Raw genomic sequence first — 18,568 nt, 5'->3', positions numbered from 1 at the left:
ACCTATGGCTGTAAAACGAGGGTAACTTTGGGGCTTCCCTGGTGGCGCAGTGGTTGAGAGTCCACCTGCCGATGCAGGGGACATGGGTTCGTGCCCCGGTCCGGGAAGATCCCACATGCTGCGGAGCGGCTGGGCCCGTGAGCCATGGCCGCTGGGCCTGCGCGTCCGGAGCCTGTGCTCCACAACGGGAGAGGCCACAATGGTGAGAGGCCCGTGTACCGCCAAAAAAAAAAAAAAAAAATGAGGGTAACTTTGCAGGTCTGATGAAAGGATTATTATTAACATAAACAATTCCTGGCAAATAAAAGGCCTTTGAAAACTGTTGGCTATTCTTTTTAAAAAAAATATCCATAGAGTATGACTTAGTTAAGGTAGGATAAGCTGCCTGACAAATCGCTCCACACTTGCAGTGTCTCACTAACGGAAGCTTATTTCTTGTTTATGTAACAGTCTAGGGTGAGGGCTCTGGATCAAGCACTTGCATTTCACACGGTGATCCTCCACAGGCAGAGGAGGCTCAGCCACCTTCCTTCCAAGGTTACCCTGGGACTTTGCTCCATCCCAGACAGCCAGTGGATGAGAAAAGAGTATGGAGGAAAACTTGGAAAGCTTTGATGACTGGACTAGAGGAGCACACATCATTTTCACTCACATCCTATTGGTCAGAACTTAGTCATGTGGCCACACATAAAACTGCAAGGGAGGCTGGGAAATGTAGTCTAGTTGGGTGCCTGGGAAGATGAACAAAACAGGTTTGGGGGACTAACCAGCAAGTGCTGTCACAGTGAATTAGAGGAAACACACCTCAGAGACTCTGTGTGTGTGTGTGTGTGTGTGTGTGTGTGTGTGTGTGTGTGTGTGTGTGTGTGTGTGTGTTTGTGTCCAGTCTGCAAAATTCCAATGCTGAGGAAGCCTTTGTTCCGGAAAGTTCCAAAGCTCTTTGCTGAACTTTTAGTTTTCCGGAAGAACTCTAAGGGGACATCTTTTTAAACCTCTCTTTTTTATTATCAAGATTGTTCTGCCACCGTCTGAGATATTACTAAAAAACATCATCAGCCCCCAGCTCTGACTTTCACAAGATTTGAGATGCTGTCAAAAATAAATGCCAACTCAGCAGATTCTGTGTGAAAGAGATGCCAACACACATAAGTCAAACTAAAAGCTGCAGACATGAGCTTTACCGTGCACACAGTAGCATCTCTCCTCTTCTAAAGGAATTATACGCCAGCCAGCGAATCCATGGACTTAATTATGGGAACTAGAATTTTTTTCCTTAAGCTGGCTCTCCGCAGAACCAGTAAGTATTGCATCCGTCTGTCAGAAGCTTACATTAGAGATTCAGAGGGCTAGAAGCTTAATTGTATAGTTCGGTTTACTTTTGTCATCCAGGAGATTATAGAAAGCCCACAGGTGTGGTTGAGATATGGCAACAAGTGTACAACATGATACTAGCCATTCATTCATTCACTCCCTTAATAAATACATATTGAGTGACTCCTCAGTTACAGCACTGTGGGTCCTAGGTTGAGGGTACCAAGATGGAAGGCCCACCCATTCACTGTCTAGTGAGGGAGTCAGCTAGGTAGACACACAGTGACAATGCACCAAGACGCGTGCTGGAGGGGAAGCACGGATTATTAGAAAGGCCACTTGATTCTTTGCCATTGATGATTTACTGGGCACAGAAGCATAAAGTAACTCATCAGAAAGCCTCCTATGCTCATTAGATGAAATGACTGGAAATGCAAGGAGAAAGGCAGTGTTCTGGGGCGCCATGGGCTCTTTATTTATGCTGTCACTGGAAAAAGAAGCGGGAACGATACTAGGAGCTACAGATTTTGGATCCTGGGTACCAAATATCATGCCTACCTGTCAATGATTTTGTCAGGAAAGTATTATCACTGCCCATTTTACAGATAGTATCTCTGAGGCCCACAAGAGATTAAGACTCTTGCCCCATTATGTAGTAATCTGCAGACCTGGAGATTTGGTCTGTTTGACTCCACAGACTGGGCACTTTTCACTGCCACCCCTCACTGCCTCCCCACGTGGATGATCAGGGAAAGCAGACCCAACCGACAGCCATGGGACCCACGGCTTAAATGTACTGGTCGGGAGAGGCAGCAAAGGAAGGTGGGGAAAGAGGTCGGCCTCAGGGGTCACTGCGCACCTCCTGGAAGTAATGTGAGGATAAGCTCTCACCATTCATTCACTGATTTGATTCAACAAATTTATCAAGCAACAGCTGGCTAGGTGCCAGGCGCTGTTCTAGGTGCTGGGGATACAGCAGTGAACAAGTGAGGTGGGAAGGGACAGTGGAAGAGGGGGAAGTGAATAAGCCAAAATTTTTTGTCACACACGAAGGGGTAATAAATAGATGGCTTTTTGTTCTTGATGTCGATAATTAGAGAAATGTATGTTAACAGAGTTTTTTTTGGGGGGGGGAATCAATTTAAGCACAAGAACACTTTGAATTGTGGACTATATCTTCCCAACTCCTGGAGAAGATAAAGGACATACACATAGGAAAAAAAGACTCCTAAGGACAAGAACCAAAAACAATCATACTTATTCTTTTCTTGTCACCTTTCTATATTTGTAAATTTTATAAAATAAGTATTATTACTTTTATAATCACAGAGAAACAAATTTACTAAAATCTTAAAGAAAAATAAACTTCAAAAGAACCAGAACCTTCCTCTCCTAGCATTTAGGCAGTAACTGACAAGTCAGCCAGACAGGGTGATGCTTCGCTGCTAGAGTCACGCGGAATGATATCTTATTTCAACACACTGCCTGATTATTTCAGAATTAACTCGCAGGGGTAGCCACAGGAGGAAATACACGCTCAGCACTGAGTTATTAGGGACTGAGTCCTGAAGCTTAATTTTTCATTAGGGCATTGTGCCATTTTTCTATTAAGACAGGTTCATCTTTTTTTTTTTTTTTTTTGAGAAGTGCTGATGTGTAAAACCTCATTTTCTTCCTTAGCACGCTGGCCTATGGATTTTATTTTTAATTGATTTCCAAGTGCTGCTAAGACTGGCAGAGAAACTGGGCTGGTGAGCTGTGTTGCCACAGTATTCCTGGTGCTGGAAAGGAAACTGCAGCTCTGTGAGAACAATGCCTTGGTAAATCTGTAAAATCCAGTCAAACACACCTAAGGTTTGTATGAAAGGGCAGGCATTACTCACGGTGCCTTTGACAGTGAGAACGGAGACTGAAAAGCCATCCAGCCCTTCAGCAATGAATGTGCCCGGATAAATCGGCCAGGTCTAATTTAGGAGCCAAGGAAGAATTGTCTAATAATGTCTCAGTATGGTGGATTCGATGCATTATCTTCCACGTTTTTTGAATAAAAGAAGATTCCTACCGCCCCTCCCCCACCAATATCAAATATAGAAATGGAAATATCCTCACTCGAACTAACAGGGTCTGTGAGGGACTTAGGATCTGAACATAAGATTCTGTTTCCTGCTAGAAATATTGTTTCAGAAAAAGTAGAAGCAATGATAGAAGGACCACAGGAAACATCTGTGTATACAAACAGGCCAGCTCACTAGGAATAAAAATGCATTATGCATCACGAAGGTCTAAATATTTTTATTAACATAGTTTGTTAACCAAGAACTGAGAAATAACGTTCCCTAAGAGTCCCCCATCAAATGCTTTCTTCAATATTTCATTTTATTCTTAGGAGAGAAGTAACTCTGAAATCTTATCTTAGATTTTAGCAATGAGTTTTCTATTAAAAGTTATTTCTTTTCCATCTCAGGCTGAGCAAAGCTCTGGGCCAAGGGGGTTAGGGAATTTGTTTCATAAAACTGACAGCTTGGCGAGCATTCAATCACTCGGCACTACACAACCCAGGAGAACAAATAAGTCCTTTTCTGATGCCGCTCCAGAAACATTACGATGTATGTTCCATAGCTTTATTCCTGCATTCATCCTGTTTGCTTCCTGCAGCAACAAGAAAAGGAGGCAGAAAGCACATCGAAACCTACCAGGAAGCGAAATTAATCAATCACGCTCTCATTTGGAAGTTGGAGAAAAATGAGCGTGCTGGGTAAGCTGTCTTAGTGGTGCCTGGCCTTCCTTTGCAGAAGGCCAATACGTTCAGGGAACTTTCGGCCATTTTGTTGTGCTGTCCCCAGTGCTTCCAGACACGTGTCACGGCAAGATCTGACAGAGGCTTTAAGGAGGCAGATAAGGCAAGCTCGGTGGCTGCCTTTGGCAGAGGTGGTGCCAACGGCAGGCAACTGGCTTGCAGCCTGGGCATCTTTCTGGGCAGCAGAGACCAGACTGCCCCAAGCCCTGCGCTAGCAGGGCCCCAGCTCAGAGACTTCCTGTTTAACAGGCCTAACTCAGAGCAGCTAGAGAAAGGAAACTGTTAACAGAATTTCTGCCCTCCTCCCTAAAAAAATTACTGGGAGTTTTGGGGATTTTTTTGTTTTGGTTTTTTTTTGGTACTCATACACACAAAGCTCGGATTGAAAAAGTCTTGTGTGAGACAAAACTCATCTGTGCTGTGGGAAGATGGTGCTTACTGTTGGTGAGGGGTAACGAAGAGGGCACAGGGGGCCTTGGGGAGCTGGTGTGGTCCCCTGTCTCCACCAGGATGCTGGTGATGTGAGTGTGCTGTTTGTGAAAATTCTTCAATAATACGTGCGCTTTCCTGTATGTTATGTTAGGAGTTTAGACAAAAATCTGAAAATAAAAATCTGTGATGGATAATTTTTAGGACTTCTCTCATCCACATAACTGGCTTTAGAAGTCAAACATTGCTAATAAAAGAATAAACCCTATCCCCTCACTGCTTAAAAATTCTGACCTATTTAAAGTGTATGTGAAATAGAAAACCTTTTTAAAATGCTGATACTATCATTTAAGCTTTTACCCACCAAGTCCTTTATGCTTGGGAAAGAATATACTGTAGGCAATTTTGCTACAACTAATATCCACTCCTCAGAAAGTGATCCAGAGGGCACAGGGAAACGACAAAGCTCATTTTCACTCTCCGACTCATTTTAAGACAGGCTATTGTTGGAGGCTCCTTCCAAAGACCCAAGTCCCATTTGCGGCCTTTCTCGCTCCTATGCTGTCTGAGCCTTGTGGGCTGAGGAATCTCATCCTTACTTTTTTCACATCTTCCTCTATTTTTCTTTCTCTTTCATTTCCCTGCACGGAATTTCTCCTTACTCCTGCTGCTGCTGTCCATCACAAGAATGGACTCTGATACTTTTCCCTGTCACTGGTATCACTGGTGTCCTCAGATGAGTGTCACCTCACCCTCCATTTCTCTCTGCATTTCTGAATGGAGTGGAAGGCTTGTGTCAGGCCAGGCCTTCAAAGGAAAGATCTGTTTCGTCAGTTTCCTATTCCAAGTGCTCCTCTGTCCTACCATTTGCAACACGCAGTCGGCTTATTTACTGAGGTTTATTTTGGAAGAGAAATAGTTGGGATGGGGGTGGGGAAGGGAAGTTTTGAGGACAAAAAAAAAATTGTCATTTGGTTTCAAAAGAGTTATGAATAATGGAGGGCTATGGTCGCTTTGCAAATAAAAAAAGATCTGAATGTTCTACTGCTACAAATGATTCTGCATTTTGCTGCTTAAAAAAAAAAATAAAAAGGCTTTTCTAACTACATTGGACATAGGAACACATTATGTAAAGAAAGTGTTCTGCTCACCCGGGACCCAGTTTAACTCTTCCCACATCTGGTTAAGGACCTGCAAGTCCCGGATGCCAGTAGGACCAAAGAATTTGTTCACTCACCTAACGTTCACTGGAAATGTCCGGCTGAATCCCCACATGGGCAGGGTTAGAAGGTGCACGAGGCATAGGCTAGTTTCCAGGCAAGTAGAATGGAGCGCTCAGGCTCCTATTTTAAGAGAAGCATTTCATGCAGACCCAGAGAAGCTATCTGAAAGGGCTCAGGATATGTTCTTGCCTTTTCCATTCCCAAGCTCCCTTTGTGCTCGGTGGTGGCATCCCCATACCGAGTCCCCAGGCTGAACTGAGTCTCCACGGCTTTGGCCCTGATCAGCCTGGCTGTCCAGACTGCAACTTCTCCCCCGGCAGGTGGGGTGACCAACTTGTCCCAGTTTTCCCAGGACTGCCGGGTTTTAAAGCTGAAAGTCCCAGGAACCCCCTCAACCCCAGGCCAACCAGAACAGCTGGTCACCTTGGTGGCAGGCCACCAGCCAAACTCCTCTCTACCAGCTGGGCCCAGTCAAAGCCTGAACCAGCAGGACGACCCATGTCCCCCAGTGCTTACAAATTCTGACCTATTTAAAGCATAGGAGTTTGGAAAGTGTATTTAAAGCTGCCGACTGAAGGCGCTCCTTGCTGTTGACTACGTCTGTCAGGTCTCCTTTCTTCCCCCATTTTCGGGTTCATTCACTGTTTTCATCATATTCCCTGCAGAACTGGGTGCTTATATGATTACGTGGGCCAGTGCCAAGGTTTTCTGACCACTCGCCTGTATCTGGGCCGCCCCATCCCTGGCTATAAAGGGAGGGTGGGACCCAGGTGCCCAAACTCCCCCTGCTCCTGGCCCGTCAAGGGGCCTAAACGAGAGAAACCAGGGTGTTGTCACAAGTTACTGTCTACCGGCCATTACCAAGTCCCACAGAGCCAGCCTCCTAAATGCTTCTGGGATCCGGCCACTTGCTTCCCCGTTCACAGCCACCATGACGCTTCAGCTCAAGGTCAAGGTCATTGGTCTCCCTGGATTTCTGCAAAGGAGCCTTTGTGGTCTACCTTCCCTCCTGCCCCAGTTCATTCTCCACTAGGGAGAAAAAACAAAACATGTAAAGTAAATAATGTCACTGGCTTCTGTGAAACTGCTTAGGATAAAGTCCAAGTTCTTTACCAAGGCTTACAAGACCCATTATGATCTGGACCCCGCCCACCTTTTCTGCTCTCCTCCATAACCTGCCCTTCTGCCACCTCAGTTTCCTCATCTGCAAATGAAAACAGCTGTTTCTAAATATTACTGTGCAGTTTAAGTGAGAGCAAGTAAATTAAATTCTTGCCCAGATGCTTCAGCTCCATCATGGATTTGGAGAACTTGGAATCTTCACCCCACCCACAGAAGTGGAAAAAGGAATGGGGCATTTGGCACTGGCCATCACAGAGAGGGGGGAAAGCAACAGATTTGAGGAAGGGAAGAAGCATTCCATACAGTCGGGGGATTAAGAGCTTTGTGTTCCAAACATCCGAGATGGAGCTGAGAGTGGGTCCAGTTGAACAGAGGAAGGTGGGGTGAGTGGTGGTGATTAAAAACAAGAGGGATGAGGGTGAGGCCCCACTGGGGTGCTCACATTTGCTGAGTCACACACGGGTAGACGGCACAGAGCTAAGTGGGAAGATGGAAGGACTCAAAGCACAAGAATTTGACATTTCACCACCGATTAATGGGGACAGACCCCTGTAAATAACAGAAATGAGGCTTTGAGTTCATGCCTTTGAAGACTTGCTTTTGGAAACAGACAAACGGGGAAATTTGCCTAGTTGTAATTTTTTTTAATTAAACATATTATCAGCATCTAAGTACTAGGGAGCATACTGCCAGGAGCCACGGAGGGTTGGGTTGTTCTAGATGGTGATTAAAATGAACTTTAGGAAGTGCTGCCTGGCTCAAGAGAATGAATGCTGGTTTGAGACCAAGCCACACACACACACACACACACACACACACACACAAGACACATGATTCCTGCTCTCAAAAAACAAAACAAAACAAAGAGGGGGAAACAGACACAGAAAGAAAAGAAAAAAAGCTCAGGTTCTGTGGGAGAAAACATGGATATGTGTGCACTTAGGGAAAAAAATGATTTTTTAAATCTTACAAATATTCATAAGCGGAACAGCCTAGCAGCTACTTCTTTACATGCGTATTTATTTTTAACAAGAACAACATTCTCAGCCCCGATGAAAGCTAGATCAAGAATTAAGGTGGCCAGAGCTTCCCCTGGTGGCGCAGTGGTTGAGAGTCCGCCTGCCGATGCAGGGGACACGGGTTCGAGCCCTGGTCCGGAAAGATCCCACATGCTGCGGGGCAACTAAGCCCGTGCACCACAACTACTGAGCCTGCGCTCTAGAGCCCGCGAGACACAACTACTGAGCCCGTGAGCCACAACAAGAGAAGGCACCGCAATGACAAGGAGCCGGCGCACCGCAATGAAGAGTAGCCCCCGCTCTTGGCAACTTGAGAAAAGCCCGCGCGCATCAGTGAAGACCCAACACAGCCAAAAATAAATAAATAAATAATTTTTTTTTTAAAAAAAGAATCAAGGTAGCCAACATGACAGCACCCTTTCCAGGGACCTCTCTTGGCCCCCTGGCCATTCCCACCACTTCACCTCCAATCCTGCCCCAGGGCATTTGGCCTTTGCCCTCCCAAATGGACAAAGACCTTAATTAGAGTGAACATGCAAGGATAGGGGGACTCAGCTTTGTCACCTGTCTGCCTTACCTGCTTCACTTTTTTTTTCTTTCCTGGTTAAGTTTTCTGCCACCGTTTAATTGCAGAGAACAGCAGCTCGGACAGTAAGTGGGCCTCTCTGACCAGGCCTGCCCTACATGGTTAGGCAATTCCTAGAGATTATGCTTCTTCCTTCCCCCTGACAGGCTTTCCAGCCCCTCCCAAGGAGCCCCAAGTTAAAATGAATGCACTCCAGGACAACTGCCAAGGGAGTGACCCAAGCTAACAGTGGTACAAGTAAAGTGGGGACTGACAGAGGGCCAGGTCCTCAGGACAGGAGCAGGAAGGAGGATTCTCCCAGCTGATGTGAGGCAGCAACCAGTGCTCCTTGCGGACCGGGAGGTAACAGCTAAGCCCCAGGCCACACCACTTTAAGATGCAGGAATTAGTCCTTAAGCCCCGATGGATAATGTTCATCCAAAGATCCTGTAGCACCAGCAGCCCCCGAGCACCTAGGAACTTGTCAGAAACGCGGATCCTTGGGCCCCACTCCAGGCCTGCATTGGGAGCGGGTCCCAGGAATCTGTGTTTTAACAAACCCTCCAGATGATTCTAACGCACGCTAAAGCTTGAGAACCACTGGTCTGCAGGCCTCCAAGAAAGGGAGGAGCTCTGCTGGCCTGGGAGGGAGGAAGAGAGACGCAAGGCGACTGCGTGGTACAGGAGAGGTGCACATCAAGTGAGAGCAGAGGGGCAGAATGGCATGATTTCACTCAAATGTAGAATATTTTGAAAAAAACCACAAATCCACATTTATAGTAACATAGAGTAGAATGGTGGTTACCAGAGGCTGGGATGTGGGGGAAAAGGGGAGACTGAAAAAGAAAGAAAGAAAAAAGAAAATAGAAGGATGGTTGCCAGGGCTTGAGGGGAGGAGGGTGAAGGGCGAGTTAGTGTTTAATGAGGACAGAGATTCAGTTTGCACGATGAAAAGGGTTCTGGAGATGGATGGTGCTTATTGTTGCACAGTAATATGGATGTAGTTAACACCACTGAACCGTACAGTTAAAGATGGTTACAAAAAAGATTAAAAAGCCAGGCCTCAGCCACACCAGTCACATTTCTAGTGCTCAATAGCGACTTACGGCTAGTGGCTACCATATTGGACAGCGTAGGACATGTCCATCATCGCAGACAGTTCTATTGAACCACACTGTAGAGAATCCCAGTTACCTCCTTTGAGCTGTGTGACCTTGTGTAAGTTACTAACCGTCTCTGAGTCCCCGATTCCTCCTTTATGAAATAAAGCTCATAACATCCACCTACCTCATATGGCTGTTATGGAGCTGGAACTAAAATAATAAATGCAAATCACCGGGCACAACTGTCCAGGCTATAGCAGGAGCTTGATAAATAAGAGGTAATACTCTTGCTACTATGATTTTATAAGCAACCATTGGAGACATTTTCTAATAGAATGGACAATCTGCATTGGCTAAGATGGACTCCTTTCACTACGTTTTGACTGCAAATTTCGAAGCTTGTGTGAGTGGCCCTGTTTTCAGCAGGACAAGCCAGCAGTGCCATCCTGAAGCAATACCTATTTGCTGGCAGGTCAAAAAATGGGGCATTCTAATCCAGAAGCAGTGCTGTAGAAGACTTGTAGTAAGGCTACAATTCTTGAAGTCGGAGAGCCTCATCCTGTGTGGAGATTTTTCCTTTTTCCTTTTAAACCACTAATGTCACAATCCATGGGAAGGGTCCAACACATTAGACTCAAGGCTTAAGTGTTCTTCATCTAGAAGGATGCCCAAGAGATCTTGTAACCTTCTTGCAAACCTTCCCCCATAAAGAAAGCAAACAAAACACAGCCGAGATATCATCAAAAAGTCTACAAATAATAAAAGCTGGAGAGGGTGTGGAGAAAAGGGAACCCTCTTGCACTGTTGGTGGGAATGTAAATTGATACAGCCACTATGGAGAACAGTATGGAGGTTCCTCAGAAAAACTAAAAATAGAGTTGCCATATGATTCAGTAATCCCACTCCTGGGCATATACCCAGACAAAACTATAATTTGAAAACATACATGTACCCCTGTGTTCACAGCAGCACTACTCCCAATAGCCAGGACATGAAAACAGCCTAAATGTCCAAAAGGATAAGGATGTGTCATGTATACACACACACACACACACACACACACACACACACACACACACACACACACACACACATATATAATGGAAAACTACTCAGCCATAAAAAAGAATGAAAGAATGCCATTTGCAGCAACATGGATGGACCCAGAGATTATCATACTAAGTGAAGTCAGTGAAAAACAGGTATCATAAGATATCACTTATATGTGGAATCTAAAAAAATGATACAAAGGAGCTTATTTACAAAACAGAAATAGACTCACAGACACAGGAAATAAACGTATGGTTACCCAAGGGGAAAGGGGCAGGAGGGATAAATTAGGAGTTTGGGATTAACAGATACATACTACTGTATATAAAACAGATAAACAACAAGGCCACACTGTATAGCACAGGGAACTATATTCAATATCTTGTAATTATCTATAATGGAAAAGAATCTGAAAAAGAATATATATATACAACTGAATCACTTTGCTGTACACCTGAAACTAACACAACATTGTAAATCAACTATCCTTCAATAAAACATACACACACACACACACACACACACACACACACACACAGCCAAGAGCACGTGTACAACCTGGAGACATCTTCTGTGCTAAAGAGCAGTCAGGAGGGAGAGAATGGGCTGCGAAAATGGGAACAGTACTTCATATGGGGCTTTATTCTAATTAGGAAATAGGGAGTCACTGAATGTTCTGGAGCTAGAGTGACGAAGTTAGAGGGTTGCTTTAGCAAGAGGAAGAGCAGCTGGGCGAGCAAGACAGGAGTGGGGCAGAGGAGTAAGGAGACTGAGGACACTGCCAGGGGAGCCGTGCTGAGGCCTGTGCTCCCGATAGCGGCGGGCAGGGCTGAGGAGAGGAGGACGGCGGGTCGAGCCCATGTGAACTTGCAGCAGAGTTGACATGGGGAGCCAGGGGTAAAGGGTCCAGGCTCCCAGCATCGAGGCTGCATGCTCAGACATCATGTCCAAGAGGCCAGTTTTCCCCTTCAAACTCCTTTGGAGGGAGTCTGGAGGCCACCTCCTCGTGGCGGTCCAGTGGTTAGGACTTTGCGCTTCCACCGCAGGGAGCCCGGGTTCGATCCCTGGTCATGGAACTAAGATCCTGCAAGCCGCACAGTGTGGCCAAAAAGAAAAGAAAAACAACTCCTCTGGAGAAGCATTTCCATTCTTCACGTGGACTCTGGACAAAGCCAGCTCTGTGGGTAACGGGTCAGAAGAGTCAGGTAAGGGGCTGGGAGCAGGACCCCTGCTCAGGTTGCTTTTTCTGGCTTAGAAATCATAACAAAGGCTCCCTTCCCTGATCTACTCAGGCCTCCTGGGTGAATCCCAGACTTTCTAATGTTCTGGATGAGTAACATTTAAAAAAAAAAAAGGAGGATCCAACATGAGCTGGACAACTTCTGACTTTGTCAAAAAAAAGATGTTAAACTACAAATGTCATCATTCATAAAAGAGACTTTAACACTAAGAAAAGTGGGAAAGGCCATTTTAGAATAAAGGGAAGTTCTATAAAATGGAAAAGGTTTAGCTTTAAAAAAGAGACTGAGTACATTTTCACTCTTCTTCCATTTAACTGTGAATGGGTAGAAATTTTGTCCCATACGGGGGTGGTAGCCCTCAAGCCTGGTCTGTGGGGATCACGGGTTTGTGTGACTTTCCAAAACGGTTCCCTGTACAGTTTGGGCTGTAAGAATCAGCCTTGATGACCCCAAATCCAACTGCCCAGCTCCAAAGAGCAAAAACAAGGCTTAAGGTTTCTGGCGTGGGTGTGTCTAACATGGAAAGGCCAGGCAGAATCAGTCTCCTCTAGCCTTCTTAAAATGCAAGTGATAAGCCACAAAGATCCTAGAACAAATATTGATATTTTCACATTCAATAATTTCATATTTAGTCTAGCGGGTTAGTGATTTCTCTTTTTCACAAAAGGAAATTGCAGCCAGAGCTAATTGCTCAATCTGAAATGTATCTGGACATTGTTTAGATGTTGGAAAGGAAACGGTAACATTGCAGAGTTTTAGCAAAGAGGAGGGCATTATTTTAGGAAAAAAAATGCAAATGTAAATTAATAGAAAATGCAGTCCTGAATGGTTTTCAAAGCTTCAATGTACACAGTCGAAATAGCGCCTCTATTCTGAGCTTTCCGTGACATTTTTCTTATTTTTAAATGCAAAAGGAAGTTCATCGGCACAGGCTCAATCCATTCCCATCCACTGATTTGTTGGCCAATCAATGGCCACTGTAATCTGAAAAAAATAACACCAGTTTCTCCGAACCTTTCCAAGCGAGGCTGTGTTCAGCTAAGCTTAATAAAGAGAAAAACAGCAAGGACCATCTGGAAAACACTCTTCCGGAGTCGCGAAAGATAGTGGCAGCCTTTGCCCAACCTGCTATAAATAAGTGTCTCAGGAAAAAAAAAAAAAAAAAAAAAAAAACACCCGATTTTCAAATCTGTTTCTACTTAATACAGCTGCAATAGAGTTTATTTAGCTTTTCCCTATAGCAGGAAGACTGTTTGCATTTTTATGACAAGGGTCTAAATGTTTTTCACAGCCATTTCCATTGCCATTATTTTGAGGAACAACATACCACTCGGCCCTGTCTGTTGGCTTCTGCAGCACACAGTGGTGGCCCCAGTGGGCTCTGCACCATGAAACTGGCCTCCAAAGCCCCGATTTATGATCCTGCTTCCTCTCCCACTGCTGCAGCCATCACCCAAATCCTACCCTGCAAGGGCTGGGCAATCCAGAATGACCAAGAGTCACGTGCTGCAAATCAGTTATTTATCTGCCTGGACCCAGCACTCGGTGGATGTCTGCCAGCTCATTGCCTCTTCCTTCACGCTGACAAGGAAGAGTCAAACTGCTCTTCAAGGGAGGCCTAGAACTCACCGATGGGGGTCTAACTGCTGGCTCGGCCACCCCCTCCATGCTCACCTTTCCATCTTTCCTCACTGGCTAAGCCTGCAAAGGAATCCCTCTACAATCGACACTTGGAACTCCTTCGGACACTCTTTGGAAAAGGTCGGCCCGCCTCGGATGGCTGCAAAAGGAAGTGGCTCCCAGTGATGCCTGCGCCGAGCACCTGGCCATACCCTTGAGCACCCGCCAACACCCATCACCCTCCAAAGACTGTCAGGGCAGCGGTGGTCTTGGGACACTGTCCTGTGGAACGAGCAATCCACCCCTCTGTTCTCTCTCTGTCCCCCAAGCGCCCATCCCATTTCCGCGGATGGGCAGGGAATGGTTCAACCCCATGACACCTTCCCCGTGAAGGCATGACCACCCCACGTCGAGCCTTTCCAGGGACCACCCGTAAGAAGATGGCCGAGGGCTCCTCCAGCGGCAGCATTCCATCTGTTACTGTTCACTGCAGGCATTACCAGCACCGAGCTGGCTGGAGGAGCCCTGCTGCCGTTCTCTTCCCCAAGCAGAACTGCTGCAGGGACATAAACGTGTGTAAGAGCGGGAAAAACCGGGAGGGGTGGTGAGGCCCACCTGAATCTGAATGTCCAATAATTTTGAAAAATGCTCCATCTCCTCACCATTGACTTTCTCTCTCTGTTAACAGTCCTGGAAAACACAGAAATTAGTGGTGGGTAAAGCGCTGCTACGATCTGAAATGAGTCTGTTACAGTGTTATGAGCAGAGCTCTCCCAAGTACACTAAAGGGCTAAATTAATTGGCTCGGGCTTACGATGCTACACGAGAAATGGCAGTGGGGAGGGGGTGGGGTAGAGGAAGATGCCTGGTGGCTTTGAAGGCAGGCCTGGAATCAGGTGCGTATGAAAAAGAAATCGGGGAGAAATAAACCTGTTCTCTTCATGAAGAAACCGAGAAGCTGTTAGTTGTTACAATGTGTCCCCCAATAACCTAGGACTTATTTGATCACCTGACTTTAAAAAAAATCTCCGTAAAATCTCTTATACAATCTTACAGACCCCTTCCACCCACTTTAAAATTAAATCAGGCACATGACCCACTTCCGACTGTTAATTAATCACCCCCATGAATTGTATATATAAGTCAGAGGGGGAAATTGTGTCTTTTATTATTTCGGACTGAAAATTTCCAAAAGCCACAAATTACCTATGAAATCTTGGTCTAGACCAGTGGTTCTCGACCAGGGTCCCTTTTGCCCCAGGGGGGACATGTGGCAAGATATGGAGACATTTTTGGCTGCCACAACTGGGGTGGGGAGGGGGGCAACACTTCTGGCATCTGTGGGGCGGAGGCCAGGGATGCTGCTAAACAGCCTACAGTGCACATGGCAGCCCCGCAGCAGAGGGACCTGGCCTAAAATGCCATCAGGGCCAAGGTGGAGAAACTGTGCTCTGGATAAAGGCAAATACGCTTGGCCTTCAATATTTGTATCTTTGGCAGTCATCAAAGGAGAAAAATCCCATTTTCCTTGAAATCTAACGTTGGCTCACATATATGTGTACTAAGGACATATTTACTCCTTTCCGAATAAATGAAACAGGTTCTCAATCTGAATCTGGGAACATTAAAGAAATACTGTGATGATGGTGGAGCTAGGCAGGGTGCATTTTAAATGCACAGTCCATCAGTCTAAATGGATGGAAATTAATATCTCATAAAATAAAATGATTATCTAGTTACATTCCATACAAACCCCAAATCAATACACTGCATCTTACTTAACCTGCAATTAGTGTTTTAAACAACTAAACCAAGGAAATGCCATTCTTTCCCATTTCTTGCTAGCTGGGTACACATTTCTGAGCATGAGGCATTAGAAAGCAAACAAGCAGACAAAGCCCCCCCCCCCTTTTTAAGCAGATCATAAAAAGCTTTCTGAATCATTCTATTTTATTTACTATAGATTCAATCATTCTTTAGTGAACATAACACACAGCCCATTCTGTTGGTTATGCCTGCCTGGCTTTCCAAATACCCTCAAAACTGGGATGATGAACCACATACTTTGTGGCCCCACTGTGTGCACGTGTGTGTGTGTGTGTGTGTGTGTGTGTGTGTGTATGCACGCCCGCGCGCGTGTGTGTGTGTGAGGTGGGTGTGGGAGTCCTTCAGCCAACTGTTTCCATAAAGTCTTAAGAGCAGGTGCTGAGATTCTCTAAAATTCCTTTAGTTCTAGAACATTCTGTGTGGCTGTGCGGTGTCCCCAGCATGAGGATGGGCTTCGGGCAGGGAAAAAAAGCATGTTCCTAGAGTTGGCCTAGAGCTTACAGGCTAAAACCGTGGAGGAAAGAATGGCTGACAGCTATAGCATTTCGACCCTTCCAGGCCACCGTTCTTTTCCCTGAATTATAAGGCCAAAGTGGGCATACACACAAAGGCAAAAATAACAGCAATGACAAAAACGCCCAAGCATACCCAGCCTTGGCTGCCAGAGAGGCCCAATTCCACTGCTGAGAAAGAACAGTTGCTACAGTGCAGCTGGAGGAGCTTTTCCAGGGAACTGGTAATACCCTGGCTGTTAATGAATTATTTTTCGCCAGAATGTCGGATTCTTCCTGTGCTCCAGTAAACAGACTGCTTCTGCCATGGGAAACAAAACCAGCTCCTTCCGAGGAGCTCAAGGAGGTCAGCCAAGGGTCCCCTGTGGGGGCAGCCCCCTCAGGAGCCAGAGCCACAGGCGCCTGACCTATAAATCACCGAAGCCCCAAGTTCATTATTCCAGCTCTTTCTGTTTCCTCGGGCCATGCCCAGGGCCCAGGGTAGGGCCCAGGAAGACCACAGTGCCTCCTCTGAGCCTTCCCCCACCCTCCTGAACTGCCCCTTGCTCAGGGCTCCTCCTCGGTGGCACCACGTGTGTGTAAAACTGGCCTTCCTGGTGTTCATCCTGTCTCTCTCGCAGAAACTGCATTTATTCCCTTGCTCTTGGTTTCATCGAGCTGTCAGAAAATAACTATGCGCATGCCCCTATTTTCCTTTCTCTTCTTTAAGACTGGCCCCAGACCCAAATAACCCACTCGCACAGCACAAGGATGTCTACTTGGGACACTATTCTCCAAACGCACGCCCCCGGGAAGGATATTATTAGGGCAGGTGTCAAGGAAATCAGTCGCTCAGGAGGGAGACAGCTCTCCAATGGGCAAGGACGCTGGCCTGGGGCGGGCTGGGGGGCGGGGAGGAAAGGACGGCCAGTCCTGCCCACTCCAGCCCTGTCTTGCTCTCTCATCTCCATTCAGTTGCAGGAGCCCACATTCCTCACGGAAGGTAACTGAGCAAACATGCTCATGGGTAGGCTTGATGGGGACCCCCAAAATGGCACCTTAGCTACTGATAATCAAAGTTGCCTGATGCCAGACAGTTGTGGCTCTTGAGTCAGTCCCATGCCTCTCACATGCCATGGGGATGGAGGGCGTTTATGCCCCCCAAAACTTCTGGAGGTGCTATGAGGCTGAAGGCACAGGCTGGTAGAGCAGAGCTGCCTAACAGAAATAAGTATGTATTTTTAAAGTTTCTAGTGGGCACATTAAAAAGATTAAAAGGAACAGGTGACATTAATTTTAACACTAGCTTATTTAATAAATAAGCTATATATTCAAAATATTATCATTTTAACATGTAATCAATATAAAAATTATTAATGCGCTATTTTGCATTCTTTCTGTGTACTAAGTCTTAGAAATCCTGTGCATACGTTATCATCATAGCATACCGTGATTTGGACTAGCCACCTTTCACCTGCTGAAAAGCCACATGTGACTAGTGGCTACTATATGGGATGGTGCAGGTATAGAATATTTCTGTCATCGTAGAAAGTTCTATAAGACAGTGCCGGGCTGAAAGACCAAAAAAGCTGTGGGAAGAACAGTGACATGTGAGAGCAGGATGGGCGATAAGAATTACAGCAGAAATGGGAACTACAAGGATTGGGATGTCCTAGAAGCCCAGCCCTACCTAACTGGAGATTAAAATGGGCTCTCACGAAAGGCCCAGGGCCCGTGCCGACATGGTTGGGGGCTGCGGGCTGCCCTCACAGAGGTGGCAAGGGCAGCGAGTATAATCATTACTTAAGGCATCTGCTGCTTGAGCAGCCTGTATCTTAGCTCTTCGGATCTGTTTAAAGCAGCGGCTGGGAGAGAAGATCACCAAAGTCACGTATGTTCTTTCAATAACAATTCTGGGTTTGCAATCTAATTTGGTGAAGCAGATACAGAAACATGATCAAATTACGTGCGCCTGTGTCTGCGCGTGTATGTGTGTTCCTATGAGTGTTCTTGGCTGGAGAGAGAAGGAGGGTCATGTGCGAAATCCAGAAGTACTAATGTGGCCATCCAAATCACCTCCCCAGCAGCTGCCATCAGCACACAGGAGAGCGGTAGCCTTGAAAGGCTCATCAGAAATTGCGAGCCACAACGGAGATGCCTTGAGTCTGGAAAGAATGAGACGATGGGCATCCGGGCAGACGGTCAGGTGGGAGGGAGAAGTGGCCATCAGAGGCATTCTCCAAAGACAAGCGCTGCCAACTCTACAGCAAGGATGTCACCCTGATCTCCAAATCAAGCTTAATTCAGGGTCCCACACAGGCTTGTGTGCACGGGAGAGTGCAATTAGCCATCTTTCCCCTTCCTCAAGAGCCTCATTCTCTGAGGTCCCCCTCACATTCTGATCATGGAGGCAGCAGAGTCAGAAACGCCTCATATGTGGGTTCAAATCCTGGCTCTCCCAGTGGCCCCAGAATTTCTAGGGGGTTAAAGGCCACCATCTGGTTGGAAGGGGGCTAAAAGACTTGCTTTGATGGTGCAGTTGCAGAGCAAGAACCCACCTTATTTTTATTTAGAGTTTATTTATTTCAGACGGTTACGAGTCAGATATACCTTACCTACCCTCTGGGCCCACTATGGACTCAGGCTAATGACTTAGTCTGTCTCGTGCTCGGTTTCCTCCTGTGTAAGATGCTCATCTCACATGGGCTCGTCGTCTCGGAACTACCCAGGGCTAGAACGGCAGCATGACACCAGGTGCTCCGAGACCCCA

General features: G+C 46.3%; 1 protein-coding gene across 11 annotated transcripts in view; it reads right to left on the bottom strand.

The window, feature by feature from the left end:
- RAI2 (retinoic acid induced 2) overlaps positions 1-18,568 on the bottom strand; it is a 404,475-nt gene that overhangs the window by 38,598 nt on the left and 347,309 nt on the right. Inside the window, exon 1 of one of the 11 annotated variants that reach the window (XM_067023118.1) lies at positions 14,096-14,170. The exons of the other annotated variants lie outside the window; for them this stretch is intronic. Coding sequence (XP_066879219.1) covers positions 14,096-14,134 — 39 coding nt within the window. The 5' untranslated portion in view covers positions 14,135-14,170. Of the gene's footprint in view, positions 1-14,095; positions 14,171-18,568 lie in introns of those variants that run through there. 11 annotated transcript variants of the gene reach the window in all.

Source organism: Kogia breviceps, chromosome X (genome assembly GCF_026419965.1).
Source record: "Kogia breviceps isolate mKogBre1 chromosome X, mKogBre1 haplotype 1, whole genome shotgun sequence".
Classification (NCBI taxonomy): domain Eukaryota; kingdom Metazoa; phylum Chordata; class Mammalia; order Artiodactyla; family Physeteridae; genus Kogia; species Kogia breviceps.
Note: the sequence above shows the minus strand (reverse complement) of the source record. Positions and strands in the feature narration are given on the sequence as shown.